The sequence below is a fragment of the Phycodurus eques genome, chromosome 11, assembly GCF_024500275.1.
Source record: "Phycodurus eques isolate BA_2022a chromosome 11, UOR_Pequ_1.1, whole genome shotgun sequence".
Classification (NCBI taxonomy): domain Eukaryota; kingdom Metazoa; phylum Chordata; class Actinopteri; order Syngnathiformes; family Syngnathidae; genus Phycodurus; species Phycodurus eques.
In genome coordinates this window covers 16,485,500-16,505,662 of record NC_084535.1, presented here as the reverse complement: position 1 = coordinate 16,505,662, position 20,163 = coordinate 16,485,500, and the positions used below count along the sequence as shown (strand labels likewise).

The 20,163-nt window shown below is 41.8% G+C and overlaps 1 protein-coding gene across 1 annotated transcript in view; it reads left to right on the top strand.

The window, feature by feature from the left end:
* tacc2 (transforming, acidic coiled-coil containing protein 2) overlaps window positions 1-20,163 on the top strand; it is a 50,633-nt gene that overhangs the window by 26,588 nt on the left and 3,882 nt on the right. The window contains 12 exon segments of the mRNA XM_061690853.1: window positions 8,760-8,816; window positions 8,818-8,861; window positions 9,837-11,202; window positions 13,796-13,853; window positions 13,931-14,123; window positions 14,411-14,460; window positions 14,533-14,642; window positions 14,740-14,893; window positions 15,239-15,376; window positions 15,625-15,717; window positions 19,074-19,214; window positions 19,649-19,725. Coding sequence (XP_061546837.1) covers window positions 8,760-8,816; window positions 8,818-8,861; window positions 9,837-11,202; window positions 13,796-13,853; window positions 13,931-14,123; window positions 14,411-14,460; window positions 14,533-14,642; window positions 14,740-14,893; window positions 15,239-15,376; window positions 15,625-15,717; window positions 19,074-19,214; window positions 19,649-19,725 — 2,481 coding nt within the window.

Here is a 20,163-nt window from a genome sequence, read left to right as displayed (position 1 = left end):
CTCCTGCCCGATGACAGCTCGGATAGGCTCCAGCACGCCCGCGACCCGAGTGAGGAAAAGCGGCTCAGAAAATGGATGGATGGATATGCAGTGCAGTGCTTTTTTACAACCAGCAGATGGAATCGCTCGGTTTACTAATAGTACACATCCACCATTCTGCTGCTATCTACTGTTACACACAAAAGCAATAACATACCATACATCAGATATTTTTTTTCAGCAGTATCCCTCTTATGGGTATACTGTATAAAAGCATACAAACTATGGAGATAAACACTAATAATTGACGCCACAAACTGATGTTATCATTTACTGCCAAAACAAAGGCATGGAAAATGTCACAAATGTAATGTATTCAATTGTAAAAATTATTAGAGTGGTAGTGTAAATGTGGTTTCAGGAATTTAGTCCCAGTAATTGTCTATAATAGCGAAGTCTTGACTTCATCAATGGCTGTTCGGCATTCAGTGTCCAGATATCCAAGGTTCCCTAAAGGTACCTTTTCATTTTCGCTTACAGAACAGCGTATTTCTATTTATGTTTCACTTTCAATACTGCTGTTTTGCTGTGACCCCATTACGAGCTTTCTCTACGCATTGTATTTTTTATGAGCTATTCCGCTATCCCTGCCATATTGACTTCGCTTCATGTTTTCAATTACTTTTTTCCACTCAGTGAGCGCTTTTCAGTTTCAATTAAAGGGTCTTGGTAGCTTGCTAAATCTAACTATTTAATATTAATTTGGTGTTTGCATTTTGTGTTTAACATTTTAATATTTAGAATTATGAGGATTTAATGTAACAAAATAATGTCACAAATAGATTAAGTCTCAAGATATGAAATTTACTTTAGTTATCCTTACACTAAATGTCAACCCCTTTACTGTTGTTTGCAAGCCTTTTTGTTACAATCCCAAGTAGCAAACATTCTTTTAGGCTGCTCGTGGTGACCTTGATTTCACTCGAGCTGTGTTATAAATCTTTAAAAACAAACAAAAACAAAAAAAAACTGCCACTGCGATTTTTCTTACTTCCAAAGTGCACTCAATATTTTATTCCTTAGTTTGAATTGCATATGAGGCCAAAGTACGAGACCAGACTCATGAAAAAGAGATCATTCATGATTAGTGCATCATAGTAGTACATGCTTTTTTTTGCATGCTTTGAACATGGAACTGCTCGTGCCGATCAATAATTTTGCTTTAGTATGTAGGAAACTGTGAGGGGGGGTATCATTTCCACTTGTCCCCTCTGGATGTTAAAAATCGACCATCAGGGCATTTGCGAGCAGAATTATGTTAATATTCCATGAGAACATCCATTAATGGATGGTCTCCATGCAACCCCCATACCCACACTTAGAAAAAAAGTGCCTTTGAAAGACTTGATGTTGCATGCAGTGCAGTGGAACTGGAGATTTTACATTTTCACAGTTGTCATGTCGTCATTCATATTTTCAGTGGAACACCTGAATCTCTGCTACTATGATTTCAAGTGCTGCTTTTTGTAGTAGGCCCGCACAGCACACTTTCCCATGAATGCACAATGGATTCATCCTTCTTATATTTCAGAGCCCCCCTCTTTCCCATTGCTCCTTGGTCAATCAAGACGGAACTTTGTGGAACTTGTTCCTACTCTTATTTCATCACACAGGACTTGTTCTTAATAGTAGATGTCTAAAAATGACAAATTGGAGTACATTACTGGTCTTTCTAATGCCAAGTTTGGTGAGGGGGCCAGTAAATTAGACCAGCACACGTCAAGTCAAGTTAATTTGTATAGCCCTTAATCACAAAGGAGTCTCAGAGGGCTTCACAGGCCTGCCCTTGCTGCCCCCATTTGGCAATGATTGACGACATACCCTCATCTAAACCCCCCAATCGGACAAGGAGAAACTCAAAATCCCATTTGGGAAAAAAAGAAACCTTGAGAAGGGGCCACAGATGGGGTGGGGGCCAGCCGTCCAAGATGACCAGGCTGCAAAGGATGTCGAGTGGGCAACATTTATCACATAGGGTGGTGCTGTACAATGTTCATTAAGATGGCATAAGTGTGCATTTAAAGAGAAAAAAGCACCGCATGGTAGATGCCTTCTGGTTCTGCCTTAAGACCTGGTGCAATCGTTCGGAGCAGAATCTTCCATGGCAACAATTTAATAAATAATTAAATAATAAATGCACAATTCATTAAAAATGAATGTATTAACTGTAAAAGCAAAATTTTGAATGCCATTTTAATGTTCTTACTTGTGGACTAAATTAACTAACCACTGCTGTTATCCATATAACATAAAAAGTCCCAAATTGACCAATGAGTGGTGCAATGTTAGGAAGATTTGCACATCTCACTTCTCTTAATTGTTTACAAATAAGTTAATACATTGTTACTGAAGTAATAACCTCTCTAAAACCCCCCAAAATAAATAAATACTTTAATAAGACGTGACAAGTGACTGTCAGTCTGCTTGCTTCAAATACATTCTGCTAACCTACCGTATATTCTTCTTTGTTGAGGCTATGCCGGTGCACCATTTGGAAAAAGTGCTGAAAAAGCAAAACATGCTCATCAGTTAATCCTTTTAATGTTCACTGAACTGAGGTCTCGTGATGAACGGTGAGGTCGTGTGTGATGTCGTGAACAACGGCAAAAAAGGTTTTGTGTGGCTTTAGTGATATTTCTTTCAGAAATGTTGGATTAAAGACTGTAAATTGTCTGGAAGACTCTAAATTGTCTGGTTGTTTATCTATAAGTGGCCTGCGATTGACTGACAAGCACTTCAGGGTCTACCCCGCCTTTCGCCCAAAGTCAGACAAGACTGGCTCCAGTTCACACACAACCCTAGTGAGGATAAGCAGTACAGTAAATGGATGGATGGATGTATATTTGGTTGAATTTGGAGTGGTACAACTTGAGGGGTGATGTGATAGCTAGTTTGGTCGCTGCTGAGACAATAGATTTGGATCTTGTGTACATGTTGGTGTAGAGTTACTGACACAAAGGGAGCGGGCTGGACTCAAAGTTGGATGACACATCACTACTATTCTCTCCGAGGTTTTAGTTTACGTCAAACAACGGAGTCGTTGCGTGAAAAAGAGGCTGAAAGTATTTTTTTCATGCAGCTTCTGAATGACAAGGAGGGTGCAGGCACAAGAAAGGCAAAGGTGCAAGAGGCATCAATTCTAGAAGATGCAAAAAGGAGGGCCCTGTGTCTCTTTAAGGGGGGTTCTATTGTTTGACTCTCAAAAAAAGGCTGTTTGTCTTTCTTTAAAGGCACAGGCGTCTGCTGCTGCTTTTGTGGGGTGGGGGGCGTCAAGGGGAATGGAAGGGGGAGGAGGCAGTGTGTGCAGCGTCACAGCTCAGCCACATCCAAACAGAGAGGATGCACCTCACACACACGTGAGACGACCAGAGAGCTGGATTGTTAGTGCATCGTTTTGGATTAGTCTAGCCATCTGCTTGAATGCTTTAGCGTCATTTTACAGCTGAACTACATGGAAAAAAGTCATATGTCCACAACGTGTGCAGGAGCTGAGGGTGAGGGACGCTATGCATAAGTTGACGAGCATTTAATCGTCCGCTGACTCGATGCGAGGGGCCAGACGAGGTTATTGTCTGCAGTGCAGCGTTCGGAGCTGGCGCTCGCCTCCGCTGGCACGTTGCTCCAAGGATCACAGCAAACGGAAGAAGGAGGTTTAGAGGGAGCAGGTGGATGTGGACAGTGGCTGGAGTGCAGGCGCAGGTTGGGGGCGTGGGGGGCAGGGTTAGCAGAGAATGGGAGCCAACGAATCCATGGAGCAAGGGCAGACCTGTCCTATTCAAGAACACATGTGAGTCTCAAGCTTCTTCTTCTTATTTATTTTTTTATGATTATTATTTTTAAATCCAATCATTATCCTCTGCCTTGGATATTACTCCGCCAAGTCCAGCCAACTGATCTTTGTTGTCGTTTTGCTTTTGTGATGTAAATAAAGGGATCAGCGCACATGCGCAGTCTCGCCCACATGTGAATCATTTCTATCGGAACTATAGAAGCCAGATGGAGGCAATGAGTTCAAGCTGATGGGCTGATGTGGAGCCAGTATTAAAATGGAGCACGGTGTGCAGGAATATGACTGGATGAGAGAGTTAGGGACAGAGCAAGAACGCTCCACTTAGTTTTATTTATAGCTCAGACGCTTCTGCACTGGGGAGCAAGGACCCGTGCAGTGAGAGAGAGGAGCGAGATGGGGAAGATGTCATTTATAATGTAGGGATGAATGATTTATCACAGGAAAGCTGGACTAAATATGGACTGAGGACATTTATTCATGTCTTATTGCTGGGCGGTTGTGTGAGTTGTCCTTCACAACACATCACAATGTTTATTTTACTGTGCTACAATATTTGACACGACAACTCAATACTTCAGAATCCAAAATAACAGTTACTGTTACGGTCTGTCGTGATGGATGTTGGGAATTGTGCTCCTGTACCTTGCATCCGATCTCAGTATCATCATCTTTTTGAACCCTCTCCCCGCTGTTCATGCAACACTGTTGTTTTAACGTGCCGTCTGCCTGCTCACAGTATGTCTGATTGGGCTCTGTAGGATTACCTCATTCCTAAAGCGGTAACCCAGAACCCAGTTTCCTTCCCGCCCCCCTTGTTTTGATAATCATTCTCGATTTAGTTGCTTCATTCTCGGTATGAAGCGGTTCAAAACATTTTTTTCTGGGAGGCGTTTTTGACAAGATGTGCCGAGTGATTGCATTTTCGAGAAACTGCAGCTCATTAGATCTCTTGTCGCAGGCATAAATAAAATCTTCTGCCCTGATCACCAAATGTCACCCGTAAACACCACGAAAGGTTCCTTCTTACACAAAATGGGATCTTTCACAGCAAGCACAATTCCCACGACATCATCACCATCGCCACTTCTCAAGAGACTCACTGAATTGCACAGGGTCATAACAAAACAATAGCTCCCTCTGCTGGTCTCTTCACATCTAACTTATAGTACAAACGCGAGTGAAGAATGGACAGTGTAGTCCCTACTGGTATGCAGTGCAATTTGAACTATATAATACAGATGCTATTACTCTTTACTGTTACTGTACTACACATTTACCAATTTTAGGCCACCTCCTAATACAGGTGTGGGCACAAATTTGTGCTCAAGGGCCACATTTGATTTTGAAAACGTAGAGATGCTCCAGGTCACTCGTAGACACGTTTAAAAAGTAAATACAAAATAAATCAAGTTAAAATATCCATCCATTTTCTGAGCCGCTTCTCCTCACTAGGGTCGCGGGCGTGCTGGAGCCTATCCCAGCTATCATCGGGCAGGAGGCGGGGTACACCCTGAACTGGTTGCCAGCCAATCACAGGGCACATAAAAACAAACAACCATTCACACTCACATTTGCGTTTTAGAATACAGTCAGACATTGTTGTACAGTAATACATTGTATAAATATATATTTTACACACATAAAGCTTTGTAATTTTAATATATAAAATATCTATTCTCATTTTTCATCCATCCATTTTCTGAGCCGCTTCTCCTCACTCAGGGTCGCGGGGGTGCTGGAGCTTATCCCAGCTATCATCGGGCAGGAGGCGGGGTACACCCTGAACTGGTTGCCAGCCAGTCGCAGGGCACATACAAACAAACAGCCATTCGCACTCACATTCACACCTACGGGCAATTTAGAGTCTTCAATCAACCTACCATGCATGTTTTTGGGATGTGGGAGGAAACCGGAGTACCCGGAGAAAACCCACGCAGGCACGGGGAGAACATGCAAACTCCACACAGGCGGCGCCAGCATTTGAACCCCGGTCCTCAGAACTGTGAGGCAGATGTGCTAACCAGTCGTCCAATCTATTTTAAAAAAAATTTCATTATTAATTAGCTACTACCATTTGTACAACATGTATTAATAGTAGTGCGTGTCAAGCAGCGGGTCTTTATTGTATATTGTTACCTATAATTTATTGGTACAGTATTGTTATTGGACACTGGAATTGATCAATTAATGATAATTACATTCAAATTAATTATGCAACAATTAAATTGTAGCAGTAATGAATAATTATTTTAGTCACTGTCATCTGTTAAAATGAAGCACGTAGTATACTAAACAGGATGAGATGAGAGGGCCGATTGATGAGGAAAAGATCGAGAACAGCGTTTGGACAGATATAAATAATGAAAGAAGGGCAGTGAACTGGGACGAGGTTATTGACCATCAGGATCCACGGGAGACATGTGATTTGCAGGGATCATTCAATCAGTGGGAAAAGAAGGTAATCATGCCGTCCTCATTCTCTCAGAAAGCGTGATGTTGGCTTCCATCATCAGCTACAGTAGGTGTTTGATTTTGAGGTCTTACTACCAGCACTGTGGATTTGGCTGGGAGCTGCACTTCTTCTGTCTGTCTGAAGCACAGCACCTCCCACCACACAGCGTCTGTCTCTAGGCAGGCTGTCTGTCTCCTCTCTCGACATTGGCTGCTGCTCTCTTTGTTTACGTTCGTCTCTATGCCCCGACACACCTGTTCACTCACATGCTGTCTTTCGTCTGGGCATATTTCGACTGCTAAAATTGCAAGATAGTATTGTAACACTAAATACATTGTCAGGTTTGTATCTTCTCTAAAGCACCCCTCTAAGAGTCATGTCATACCTGTTAGATGAAATATGATTTATGTACACGTGTAAGTATGGATGCAGAATACACATTTCAAATTGGAGAAAGAATGGAAACTTAATACAATATTAATTTTCACAAAATGTGTACTGGACAATAACTGTAAAAATAAATCTAAAATGCACTGATTTGATACACTTTACTTTGATTAGTTTGGCTGTTCTCCAATGCATGCATGCATGTGTAGCATGCAGCCAGTCAGTTTTTGCCTGCCATAAACATATGGTGGCAATTCCAGTTACCATGGCAATGACAGTTATCCATTTGCGGTGAGGGAAAAAAAAAAGGTGTCTCGAAGGAGGAGACAAACTGAGCATTGAAATGAGGGCTAATCAGCTTCTATAAATTATTTGTATTCAGCTTTCTTCTAATGCCAAATGTACTAGCTTCGTCACAATCAAAAGGTTGCGAATACAAATCTCAGCTCAGGCAGTTTGCATGGTCTCCCCGTGTTTGCATGGGGTTTCTCTGGGTACTCCAACTTCCTCCCACATACCACATTTATTTGTCTATATGTGCTGAGTGAATGCCGACAAATGCAGGATGTTCTTCGCCTTTGGCCCATAGTCAGCAAGGACAGGCTATAGCTCACCTGTAATCCTGAACAGGATAAGTGGTAGAAAAATGACGGATAATTAGAAATCTAAATAAATCACCAGCAAGATTTCTTCATACATTGTAATATATTTACTACATATACATTTACTAGCTCACATCACAGCATTTACTAATGGAAATCAAGTGCAGGGGATTGTCGAAATCCAGATGGCGCTTTAACATTCTGTCTAGTCTGGTCTACTCATTACATTTTCAGATATGACTTTGGACCTCCATCACTAGTTTAAAATGACTCTGGTCCAACCATCAATTCATCCATTCATTCATTCATATTCTGTACCGCTTATCCTGTTGAGGGTTGCGGGGAGCTGGAGTCTTGCCAAGTTAACTACAGGCGAATGGCAACTAGTCCAGGATGTAGTCTGCCTATCTGTCGCGGTTTATTACAATTTATTGTAATTTTTTTTTACATGGTTAATGTTGCAGAGCCATACTGACAATAGTATATTTGAGCTCTTTCTGAAGATGGTAGCTTGTTCTACTCAATGCTTTATTTTTATTGTCCATTTGGGACTAATTTCATTGCAATTACACTGTCTGTTGAGATCCTCACGTGCCAGGAGCGGCAACTTGACAAAGGGTGTTTCTGTGTCCATGGTTACCTCATTATAACATTTTAAATGTCATGAAAATGAATTCTAGATTTAGTAAAGTGGTGGAGGAGAAAGACAGGCAGGGAGGGGGAAAGTTGATGAAGAGAGGAAGGTTGAGAGATGTGAGAGAGTGCAAGCAGTCTGTCGGTAGTCTCATTCAGATGGAAGACATCTTTTCCTCCTCACCGGTGGCTATGGATGACAAATACCGTATAAGCAATTTGGAAGGAATGAGACTGCGGATCGGAAAAAAAGACAGCTGAGTATTGAAAATAACAGAAGAGATCTTGCGTATAGCAGAACAAACAGTGGGCGTCTACCTGTGTATCAGACGCTGGCTGTCGTCTTTTGGACGTTATGGCGGTGAGTGCGTGGCAGGCTCTGTCTCCACTGCAGTGGGCTCGCTGGGGCTGGGACACACTGCTGGGAGGGGCAGCAGGCAGTCCAGACTTGGATCCGGCTTTCGGGCTATTCCGGCGTCTCTCCTGGAGCTCACATCATGACAACATGATTAAGACTGCAGGGGAGCTGGTCAGTCAGAGGTGAGACAGGATGGAATGCGAGAGGCATTTTATTGAATAACACAATGGTAATCATTGGGGCATCGATAACAACACAGGGGTTGTTCTTTTGATCTGTATCTGGTGCTGATGAAAGACAAAATAATATTTACTTTGGATTTTCTTCTTCTATACTTGGTACCTGACATTTGGTACATGTACTACTGTAGTCCATATTGACACAAAAATGTTGCCCCTGTTAAGTACCGGGCCGGTGAACAATGAGTTCACAATCGAGGTGATGTCAAAATGATTCATAGGAGTACTGACTCAGTATGCGATTGCCTTTTTGTTGTAGGAGCTCTGACTCTGATGGCGCATTCGAGACTCCCGAATCAACAACTCCAGTAAAGGCTCCCTGCAGAACCGCAGAGCCAATCACTACCTATTGATGACAAAGGTGAGTAAAAAAACCTTGTATCAAGGTAGTCAAAGAACAAGTAAATATGGTATCCTGATGCAGCACCTATTGGAATTAAGTACTACGCTTCATTCTTGCAAGCTTTCTGGAATTTCTTGATCCTCTTTATTCATCCATGCTTGGGTGGACAGAGGATCTCTGATTGTGATTATTTCCTAAGACTATCTGTCCTCCTGTGAGTCTCGTTGGTTTATTTTTAGGAGATTCATCTTTGCATATCAAGTCTTTCATCGAGCAGAATTTATATTAAAAGAATTGTTCAATAATACCAACCAACCATTTAAGTATACACAGATATTACGACTTGTAGATTCTTTGTCCCAAAACATGAATTACTGCGCTTTATTGTGATCCAACAGTAATTCCCACTATAAACAGCAGATAGTAGAGAACTTTTCAAACAAACAAAAATGCATTTACATTTTACCTATCTAAAAGATGTAGACTTGTGTAGAATTATTTTTCACTCACTCTTTTGCACTGCATTATGTTGTGATGCAGAATTCATGGAGCGCAACCATTGGTGCCACAAATAGCGCAATGACGATTTTGACATTTGCTAACATATTCCAAAAAACAAGAGCATTAGGTTTATCAGTATTATATTTATTAGTTCAAATGATTTCTGTAATTGACTCACTACTCTGTATGAAATACTGTGAACCCCTGCTATTCGTGGGGGGGTATAACGAAAATCTGTGTCTAATTGACACCCACTCAGAAAGGTTTGTAATTAACCGTAGATGCCACAACATGGCAACAATACACTTCTTTTTTTCCTAGTAGACGATTTTAGATGGCCTGACTAAATTAAAGTCCCTACCCTCACTTCAACATAGATGACCTGACAAAGTTAAGCTCCCCCCCTCACTTCAACCACTTCAAACATTTTAAGTGTTTCAATTGAACAACAGAATTAACATCTTCATGGTGTTTTTTCTCCTTATTTTTCAGAAGAGACCTCAGTGAGAGATCCCTTGTCCGACTTGATTTCGGATGCAGTCGCCATTGTTTTTGATGAGGACAGGCCACTTGCTGCCAGTGGCACATACAACATTGAAAACTTTGCCTCAGAGTCAACAAGTCAACCACTTACTCGTTCCCTCAGCCTCCAGGGAGGAGAACTTGACACGTGTGCCTTCGATGGATCTGTAACACAAGGCTTTCGGCCACATTCAGAATCTTTCAGTGTAGGCACAGAGAGCAACCCTGGGACACTCCGCAGGCCCAGGAAAGTCCGCCCTGGATCTGTGAAGAAGAAGCCTCTTCTGAGGCAGAACTCCAACCCGGAGAGGCCAAGTTCTACTACTAGTACCCCAGAGATCATTAAGTGGGCAAACCCTCAAATCGTGACTCGGGAGGTGAAAGAAGGTGGATGTCCTGCAGAAGGTGGGAGTCCTGCAGGAATCATCAGAAAGACTAGAAAGACTCATGTAGACGCCCCACCTCCACTACCAGAAGAAAACACTCATACTGAATCAGAGGGAAGTCTGTCTGTCCCTTTCTTACCCTTGTACCAGGAGGAGAACCATCTCCCCTCTACTCCCCCTGTAAAAGAAGACCCCATCCCTCCCAGTGGCACCTATAAATGGGATCCAGAGAACTTTGAGAGCATAGACCCTTTCAATACCGGAGGGAGTAAGATTGCCAACTCACCGATTCTTGGTCGTAAAGGTCCTGAATGTGCCCCCGTTGTTACTCCGCCAGATAGTCCTCCCATCCCTGCTGCGAGGCGACCTCCTCATCCAGCTTCACCTGAAGCACCAGTTAACAACCCTGAAGAGCAACCCATTCTACCCAAACGTGAGTCTGTGAGGCTTGAGTTTGATTACTCGGAGGAGAATAGTGAGGTATCCCACGCAGCTTCTCCCCTATCTAAGAAACTGGGCAAGAAACCTGGTGCCAAAATGCCATTGAGGAAACCAAAGTTGGGGTTGAAGAAGGCCCATCCAGGACAGGCTGAGCAGTTGGACAACAACCTTTCGGCAGAACACAATGGCAACGAAGAGGAAAAGCCAATTTCCAAAGGATCTTACGAGTCGAATAAGTGGGACGATCCAAATTGTAATCCGTTTTTAACTAAGACAGTCATGGCCAACTCTCCTACGGCATCTGGGCCTTCTTACAGTTTTGATTTTGATGACTCTGTAGTCGACCCTTTTAAATCCTCCAACAAGATTTCAACCACGCCTCCTAAGGCCTCAGCCTCCTTTGAGTTGTCGTCAAATGACGACATTGAAAACGACAATGACAATATTGGGGAGCTGGAAGATCAAAATCAGAACAAACCACTCAAAAAAAAGAAAACTCCTATGAAATCGTAAGTTCATCGTATTCACACTCAGTGTTGATTGCTGCTGTTGTTTTGTTTTTGTTTGCGTGTTTAGATTAGTTTGTGTTGTATGTGGTCAACTGCTCTATTACATCAGTGCCTTTTGTCCGTCTCTCTGTCACCTGTACCAGTGGATATGAAAAGTCTCCATGCCAGGGGTGCAGACTTGCAAATGCCAGGTTTTAGTGAAATTAAGAAAAATGAGACCAAGATAATTTCAAAACCTTTTTACTCCATTTCTCCATTTTTCATGAGGGGAAGTAAAATTAAATACCTGAGATAATGTGGTTGCACAAGTGTGCACACCCTCTTATATCCAGGGATGTGGTTGTGTTCAGAGTTAACCAATCACATTCAAACTCATGTTAAATAGAACTATCAGCGCACACCTGCCACCATACAAATTGCCTCTCATTAACCCCCAATAAAGTTCAGTTGTTCTTGCAAGCTTTTCCTGACATTTTTTGCTTTCCGGCAGAAGCCTGAAGGTTTTGTGCTAACATTGACTTGTGTTTGGAATCATTAATAATTTGTTCCTCCTTGACTACGGCCCCAATTCCAGCTGAAGAAAAACAGCCCCTTAGCATGATGCCGCCCCAACTATGCTTCACGGCAGATACGGTATTGCCAGTTTTATGTTTGCGCCATACCCATTGCTTTGAATTATGGCATCTCTTTCTTTGGAAGATAAGGCTTCTTCTGTCTTGCCACCTTATCCCATACAGTAGCCCAGACATACAGTACTGTATGAAGAAGATAAGAGAGTGTTGTCACATGTACTAAACAGCCAAATTCCTGCAGCTCCTTCAGTGTTGCTGGTGGCCATATTTTCTCCACTTGATGATGACTTTACTGTGTCCCATGGTAATTTAAATGTCTTGGAATTTTTTGTTTTTACCTTTCTATTGATGAATACATTTGAAAAATGAGAGCCCTCTAATGCTGTGCAAACTCTCTGCAGACCATGATTTAAGCTGTATGATGTAAACCCCCCCCAAAATTTACTAGAACAGCTGAACCTTTAGTTTATTTTTACTTAGTTTTGCTTCTTCTATTTTTACTTCTAAAATATTTCATTTTTTCCAATTGAGGTGTACAAGTTATCGGTCACATTAATGGTGGGAAACGTTTTGAGATGATTTATCTCGGTCACACAAAAAAATGGCATTTGAACAGTAGTGTGTCGACTTTTTATATCCACTGTATTCTCATATGTCACAGGAAGTCCAGAGGTGTTTCCACTCTATGTTGTTTGTTGTAAGTACAGGGAAAACACAACTATCCACCATATTCCATTCCCAATTCCATGTGGATCCCTGTAAACCAGCATGTCATCAATCAGCCTTGCACTTTAATATTTCGACACCCCGTGACTACAATCAACAGTCCGACATCCCTTTTTACAGTAATCATACACAAACTAAAAGACATTTAAAAAAGGAAATATTTTGTATGCATACAGAGAGCTAATCGTGTTTATTAACTTCTAACTATTAAACCAGCAGCAACACTTGTGCATCTACAGTTTTGGACTGCTTAATACATGATTTTGGTGTCCATTTGTAGGATTTGCGAGTTGCCATTTTCACAAAGCAACCTGTGCCACTAAGAGACTATGACCTGAATGTAATTTAAGAATAAATTCCTCTTATTTAGTTGATTAGTGCGGCACGGTGGACGACTGGTTAGAGCGTCAGCCTCACAGTTCTGAGGACCGGGGTTCAATCCCCGGCCCCGCCTGTGTGGAGTTTGCATGTTCTCCCCGTGGCTGCGTGGGTTTTCTCCGGGCACTCCGGTTTCCTCCCACATTCCAAAAACATGCATGAATTGGAGACTATATTGCCCGTAGGTGTGAATGTGAGTGCGAATGGTTGTCTGTTTGTATGTGCACTGCGATTGGCTGGCTACCAGTTCAGGGTTTACCCCGCCACCTGCCCGTTGATAGCTGGGATAGGCTCCAGCACGGCCGCGACCCTAGTGAGGAGAAGCGGCTCAGAAAATGGATGGATGGATAGTTGATTAGTAACAGTTTATTTTGGATTACTCCTTCAAGTGCTTTATGATGACTAAGCAGTGAAAAGCCTTCCTGCAACTTTTAGTCAATCAATATTTTCAGTCACAATTTTACACACTCATTTCATTAATATCATGGGTTGAATAATTCATATTTTGATGATTAATTATTTCAAGTACATTGTCTTAATTATTCCCTCTAACTGTAGATAACATCATTTAGTGTTGGAATATTAGAGATTTAGTTTTACAATGTCAACGTTTTCTTTTTTGCATAATGCTGCTTCTAACAATTGTCAATAAATGTTTTCATCAATGTCCTCCTAACCAACCTGCTACATGAACAAGTACTCTGTTTCCATCAAGGGTTTTTCTTTGGCAATGTGTGAAGTAATCAGGGGTAATGTCATTGTAAAGTAGAATTACTCTGTTAAATTGAAATTTTGTCAAATGCAGAAATTAAAAACCTGTTAGATTTTGTAACTATGCAAATTTGAGGGTCTTGATTAGCAGAGGTTACACATCCTCTGAATGTGTGACTCTAGATTAATGATTAGCTTTTTCCCAGTAACACTTTTAGGGTGAAGAGGTCACCAAAGAAATCACAGTTGTCCGACAACTCACAGGTATGTTCATGTGTGCTTACAGTATATAACTTACTTGGCTCTATTAGTTCTGTCTAACCTGTTTCTTTGTATGTCAGGATGCAGACGACCCCGCCTCCCTCCCGCCACAGGATGACCACGCCACGGACGAGGAGAAGCTGGCCTCCTCCACCAGTCACAAGTGGGCAGGCTTGCATGACGTCGATGCAGAATTGATCTCTGAGCATCAGGACTTCCCTCACCCATCGGATCTGACATCATTCGTTAATGAGAGCAGTCTTCAGTCTTCAGGTGAGATAGATACTGTCCAGTAGCTGTGTGACTCTCTTGCATTCACCTTTAGACTTTAACAAGCAGCAAAACATTCAGCAGATTTTCAACAAAAGATATTGGATGGATTATGCTTTTTTTCTTTATTGATTTTCGTTGTTACTTACATAAGCCCTTTGTCCCAGTTCTTTACTACTCTTCCTAGTTGCTGTCTAGCTCAATCCATCAGTGGTACCGTATGTTGGCGGCGTCAGCCGTCTACAGTACATGCTTCATCTGCATCTATTTTGTCTTTCTGTGCCTTTTAGTGCAAGACTATGAAATAGAGTACATGGAAAAGATTGGCTCTTCTTCACCTGTGAGTATTAGCACATGCTCCACAATTGCCAAACAAAATAAAAAAACTTTCTTTCTCTGATGTTTCCTGTAGCCACTGTCTGTGAAGAAGCCATCATTATACCTAAATTTGGACTCATTATCAAACACTGTACCCAAGGATATACATGCACATGGATCTGAGCAAAACTCACCATGCACAGGGTAATAGTTTAATAGTAAAGTGGACATTTGAAAATGTGCATTTGTTTGTTGAACAAATTTAACAGATTTGGATTGAATGTCCTTTCTTTCTCTGCAGGAGTTTTGAGGAAATGGAGGCGCAGATAACAGCCAGCATGAAGACCCCAGTCCTAAGTTCCAGGCCTGGTCCTGAAGGCTCTGCGGGAGAAAAGGGCAGGAAAAGAGAAAGTGAAGTACTGAGTCGAACACAAAGTACAGAGAGGGATGAGCAGGTGTGTTTAAAAAAAAAAAGTCTGTCTTTAGGAATGTTATAGATCAGTGTACTGTACAGTTCATTGTGTTTTTGTCAAAAAACATCACTGTCTTTTCACTGTCATTTAATTTAATTTCCAGTATGTGTATCATGTCTGTTTGATTACAAATAGAGAGACAGTCACATAACAGTAAATTCCCAGAATGATCCCCATTAGTCAGGTTGACAGCATTCAGGATCTGGAAATCCAGACTAAACTTAATTCACCAACAAGTCTTCCACTCAGTCGCTGAGTGTTTGCTTTGCCATGCTGACCTCAACCCCCCCCACCCTGTGCCCACCCCCTCCCGGTCACCCACTATAGCTCAGTAGCCAAGAGGTCCCTTCTTCAGCCCTGACCATATCCCTGTTAGAAAGACTGTCTGAGTCTGACGACCCTGTGCAGTACCTGGAGCCTGACCTCGCTGAGACCAACCCTAATGCATTCGCCCAAAAACTACAGGTGTGTTAACAACCTGATAACCTTCATGACCTGTGGTCCCCTTTTTGTTTTCCTTGTGTTCCTGTGCAAACATTTCACCCTTGTCTTTTCATTCCTCCCTTTTTGTGAGAGCTGGTGAGTGAAGTGTAGATCAAGCCATGTGTGGTGTCTGATCAACTTAAGTGTTCTATATGCTTTTCCCTTCCACTCTCTCATCCTTGGGCCGCACCCCCAACATTCAACGATAACCCCCAATTTGTGCGGCCCAGGAGGAGCTGGTGCTTGCTGCCCTGCGGATAGAGGCTCTGCAAGTAGCCAAACACATCTCTCAGTGCCCTTCCCTCTCCACTGTAACCCCTCAGGTACTGCGCTGATTTAGCCTGCACCTGCTGTAAGTGTGTGTGTGTGTGTTGGGGGGGGGGGGTGTTTGGCAGAAATGGTGCATGTGTATCCCTCTCCTTAAACACGCCATTCTGAGTGAACTCACGGCCTGATCAACATGGCGGCTGCACCACTGCATTGTCAGCCCTGTAACCTAGAGTATGGAGTCCCCCTCATCCCAAATCTAACATGGCTTAAAACATGCAGCAAACACTCTCAGTCTGAATCGCAAGCACCAGAGTGTTGTATCATTATAGACCCCTGCCGCTCTTTTGCATGTTGTCTGTTCACAAGAGGCTTGAATGTGACTGGTAATGTATTACCTACTACTGTTGAAGCAGTTAAGGCATTCAATGCACATCATGGAGCTTATTTGTTGGGTTGTTCATCTTACGAAATACTGGTCACAATCTGTATGTTTAGTGTTACTAATACAACTGACAAATATCTCTTAGAGGCTGGTGTCTGTAGTTTTTTCCCTGTCTGTAAATGTATATGCTGTGTTTCCTCATAATGGCCAACTGTATCATACTAGGGGACTTGGTCATCAAGACGAGGGTGTTTTTTAGGGCGAAGTCCCAATTTTATAATGCAGAAATCCCCCGAATATTTGTGGTTGACTGATTACGGATTCACCAAATGCGTTTTTGGTGTGGACGTATCGCCAGAGGTCCGCTGACAAACTCACCAAGCGGTGTTATTTTTTTTTTTTTTTTGTGCTCTTTCTGAAACACTCTTAAGATGCTGCCACAGCCCTGTCTAAATAGGAATTGGTGTCAAGGAAAGGAAGTACTGCATGTTTAGGGTTGGGCATCGTTTGAATTTGAGCGATTCCGGTTGCTTAGTTCGATTCCGGCTCCAAACGATTCTCGATTCCGATTCTTTTAGGGGCCTGGGTCAAAAAAGTTTGCATGGTTTAAATAAAGGGTGTCCGAATTATGAACATCCATTTTCTTAGGTGGTCTTTTCTTGTCAACAGGCATCAGATGATGATTCTTTTTTTTCAATCCCCAATTTCGTGTCAGTGTTGAAATATTTAGCAACTTTTCCTCTGAAATGTTCTGCACTGTATACAGCAGTACTAAACTTCAGTTTTACAGATGCCATGTATGCTACAGTATGTACAGTGCAACATTTTTGTTGTCTATCATGTCTCAAAGCATTTGTCCCACACATTTCACAGTCCCGCCTTAAGAAACCCAGCACACGGCGGTGGAACATCAACGGTTCACCCTTAATGAAAGTAAGAGGAACACTTACTGTATGTGACCTGTCCTCGTAACACACCTCCTGCTCAGTCCTTAGATATTTTGACAGTATTGTACTTTTTAATCCACTAATTTTGCATCTCAGTACACTGGTTGTGAAAGAGAAGCATACAATATAGAGCAGTGATTCCCAACCAAGCCGTGGCAAACTAATGTGTTGCCATCAGGCCTTAGATCAGGACTGCTGTGAAAAATTAAACAATTACACTTAATTGGTGTAATAATGATTTATTTAAAACAAATATTGTATCTTTGTTCAGAAAGTAAACAGGCAAAGATGTCACTCTGAAGAAGTAAACATTTGTGATATTTTTGTTTGGTGACGTGTTGTAGGATTTCTCTAATGTAAAATATGTGCGCCTTGTTGGGAAAAACTGAAGAACACATACCTTCAAGCCAGTATTGTAGTTATAGACATACTTTGTTGTTTTATCATTTGTAGTACTGAATCTTCTCTATACAACGGTAAACATTGGAACCATCAGTTTTTATTGTACATGTAATGTGTGAAGCAATGTGCATTTGCATATTTCTGCAAAAATATAGCTTTTTTTTCATTGACAAAATTAATCAAGAAATTTATAGAGTATAAAAACAAACAAAAAATAAATCCTAAATTCACCTAAAAATCCATTCCATAGACATAGAGTACAAAACAGGCCAAAAGCTTAAATCTCCTCAGTGGAAAGACTCGAGGTTTAGGTTATGACTGACTGCTAATATAAAGGTCGTCAACACACTTAAATCGCACAGTAGAGTAGCTGCTGATGCTTTTCTGCTATAATATGTTCACAGCTCACCTGGCACTAATATACTGTAAGAAATTCCATCAAAGAAATGTGTCAGCACTCAATATAGACAATATAGAATCAAAACAACTGTCCAAATACCAAGAGACTGCACTGTATACCCCTAGCTCCTGTAGACCCCAGGTACCTTATTAAGTGTAGACCACCTTAATGTAACTAGCTGTCTTAACTTCTCTACTATGACTAGCTGTAATGTCTCACGAGGAGAACAAGCACTCATAGAGCTGTTGTATTATTTAGTAAAGTTTGTCATGGAATCCCTTGAATGTTGTGTGACACTTTATCTCTGTTAGTAGCCCTGCTGCTGAAGGTGGGGTTTTCTACATTTTTCCAAATGCAAAGACAGTACAAGATGGAAATTAAAGTTAGTATTATATATTGGCAATGTACTGACGGATGTGCTCTTTCTGTCATGTGAGACGATGCAACATACTAACAACACAATAACTTTAACAATTATTTTTTGTAGACAATAGGAATGACAGTCACGCTACCACAAGGCCACCTAAACGTGGCGCATAAATCCAAACCCCAAAAGCCGAGAATGTTGGTCTTTACCTTGCTGCTCCAACATTTTACTCTCCTTTCTGCGTATTAGTCTCAATGCCATTCATCTAGTTCCCTGTGGTCTAAACCTAATCCGGCTCAATTAATAAATCCCTCTGAATTTAGTAGTTTTAGAGGGCTACAGAGGTCCTGAAACATTATCATGATGTATTTTGGTTTGTCACCTCTCCATTTAAAATCAAATGTCTTGTAATGTTTAGGTCGTGTAAGCAAAGGCAAAGTGAGCAATCTACTAGCACTCGATTGTGGAAAGAGGAGTTAAATAATGTAATGTGCTTTGACACGAGACTAACGATTGCCATGCTGTGCAGTCTGCTGTTCTGTCCCTCTTGTAAACGATGCAGTTTTTTTTTTGTTTTTTTTGGCACTTATCCCCCTCCTCCTTGCCTGTACCAATCGCAAACAAGCTACGCTCTCTGCCAAGCCAATCACTTGGCTATGAAGACTGTTCCATCAATTCATACTGCAGCTGACCAAGTCTTCAGGACCATTGCTAGCCTGCCCATTTACATATTGATTTTTCTGTGTGGTACCTTTTGATGCAATTGGATGCAGCCTTGTAGTTCCAGGTTCAGGTATCCTGTTGAGAACATTAGGTCCAGCCAACGTGCGGCTGTTTGTTCCATCCAGTTTGGAATGTAACTGGCTATGTTTCCTTTCTTCCCGCTCCTCTCATTTGAATCCTGGAAGCAGCACAGAGATCTTTCTTCACCATCAGAGAATTCAGTATCCAAGAACTCACTGTACGTCCGGACCGCTACCAGCTACATCGATGGAGAGAGTCCACATCTTCCCAAAGAACTGGACCACTCGCTGGGAATCGCAAAAGAAGAGGTGCTCAAAAATGTTTATTTTTTACACCAGCTACACATACACTCACCAGTACGAATGACATCCAGTGCAATGTAAAATATGCCTTAGAAGTTACAATCATGCTTAGTTTTTGCTAATGCTTTCAGAGATGTTATTTTACAAAATATTTCATATTGTGGATTTTTGCCTGGTTGCTAATTTGCCTGATCAGGAAAATCCAAACTACAGACCTGAATGCAACCAACATGATGCAATTGAAGTCATTCAGGATGACGCAGTTTTATCTTACCGTGAATGGCAACCACAATACTACACATATCATGTTAACAAAATCATTAGAATCTCAAGTGCAGCTTTTGTATATGATTATGCAGAAGCTGTGTCCGGTATTCATACGATGTCGTCTTTGTATGCACGAGCGTTTCACACTTAATTTAAGATGTTTCCTGGTTTAGATTGTGACAAAAGAGAGGGAGGTCCTGGAGTGGAAGAGGAAATACGAAGACAGCCGCCAGGAGGTGCAGGAGATGAGGTATGATGCTGTGCTTTGAATTGTCACTACGCTAATAAATCCCTGACAAAATTAGCAGTGTCTTCTTTCTAAACTCTACCCATTTTCGAGCTGTCAAATGGTAAATCCGACTTCAACTATAACCCCAATCCATTGATTAACTGCAGCTCGTGTGTAAAGAGGTCAACCTATATAAGCTGCAGGAAAGAAAATAACTAATGCATAAAATATGTGTGGTTAGTACTTGTAACGGCGGCCGACTGGTTAGAGCGTCAGCCTCACAGTTCTGAGGACCCGGGTTCAATCCCCGGCCCCGCCTGTGTGGAGTTTACATGTTCTCCCCGTGCCTGCGTGGGGTTTCTCCGGGCACTCCGGTTTCCTCCCACATCCCAAGAACATGCATCAATTGGAGACTCTAAATTGCCCGTAGGCATGACTGTGAGTGCGAATGGTTGTTTG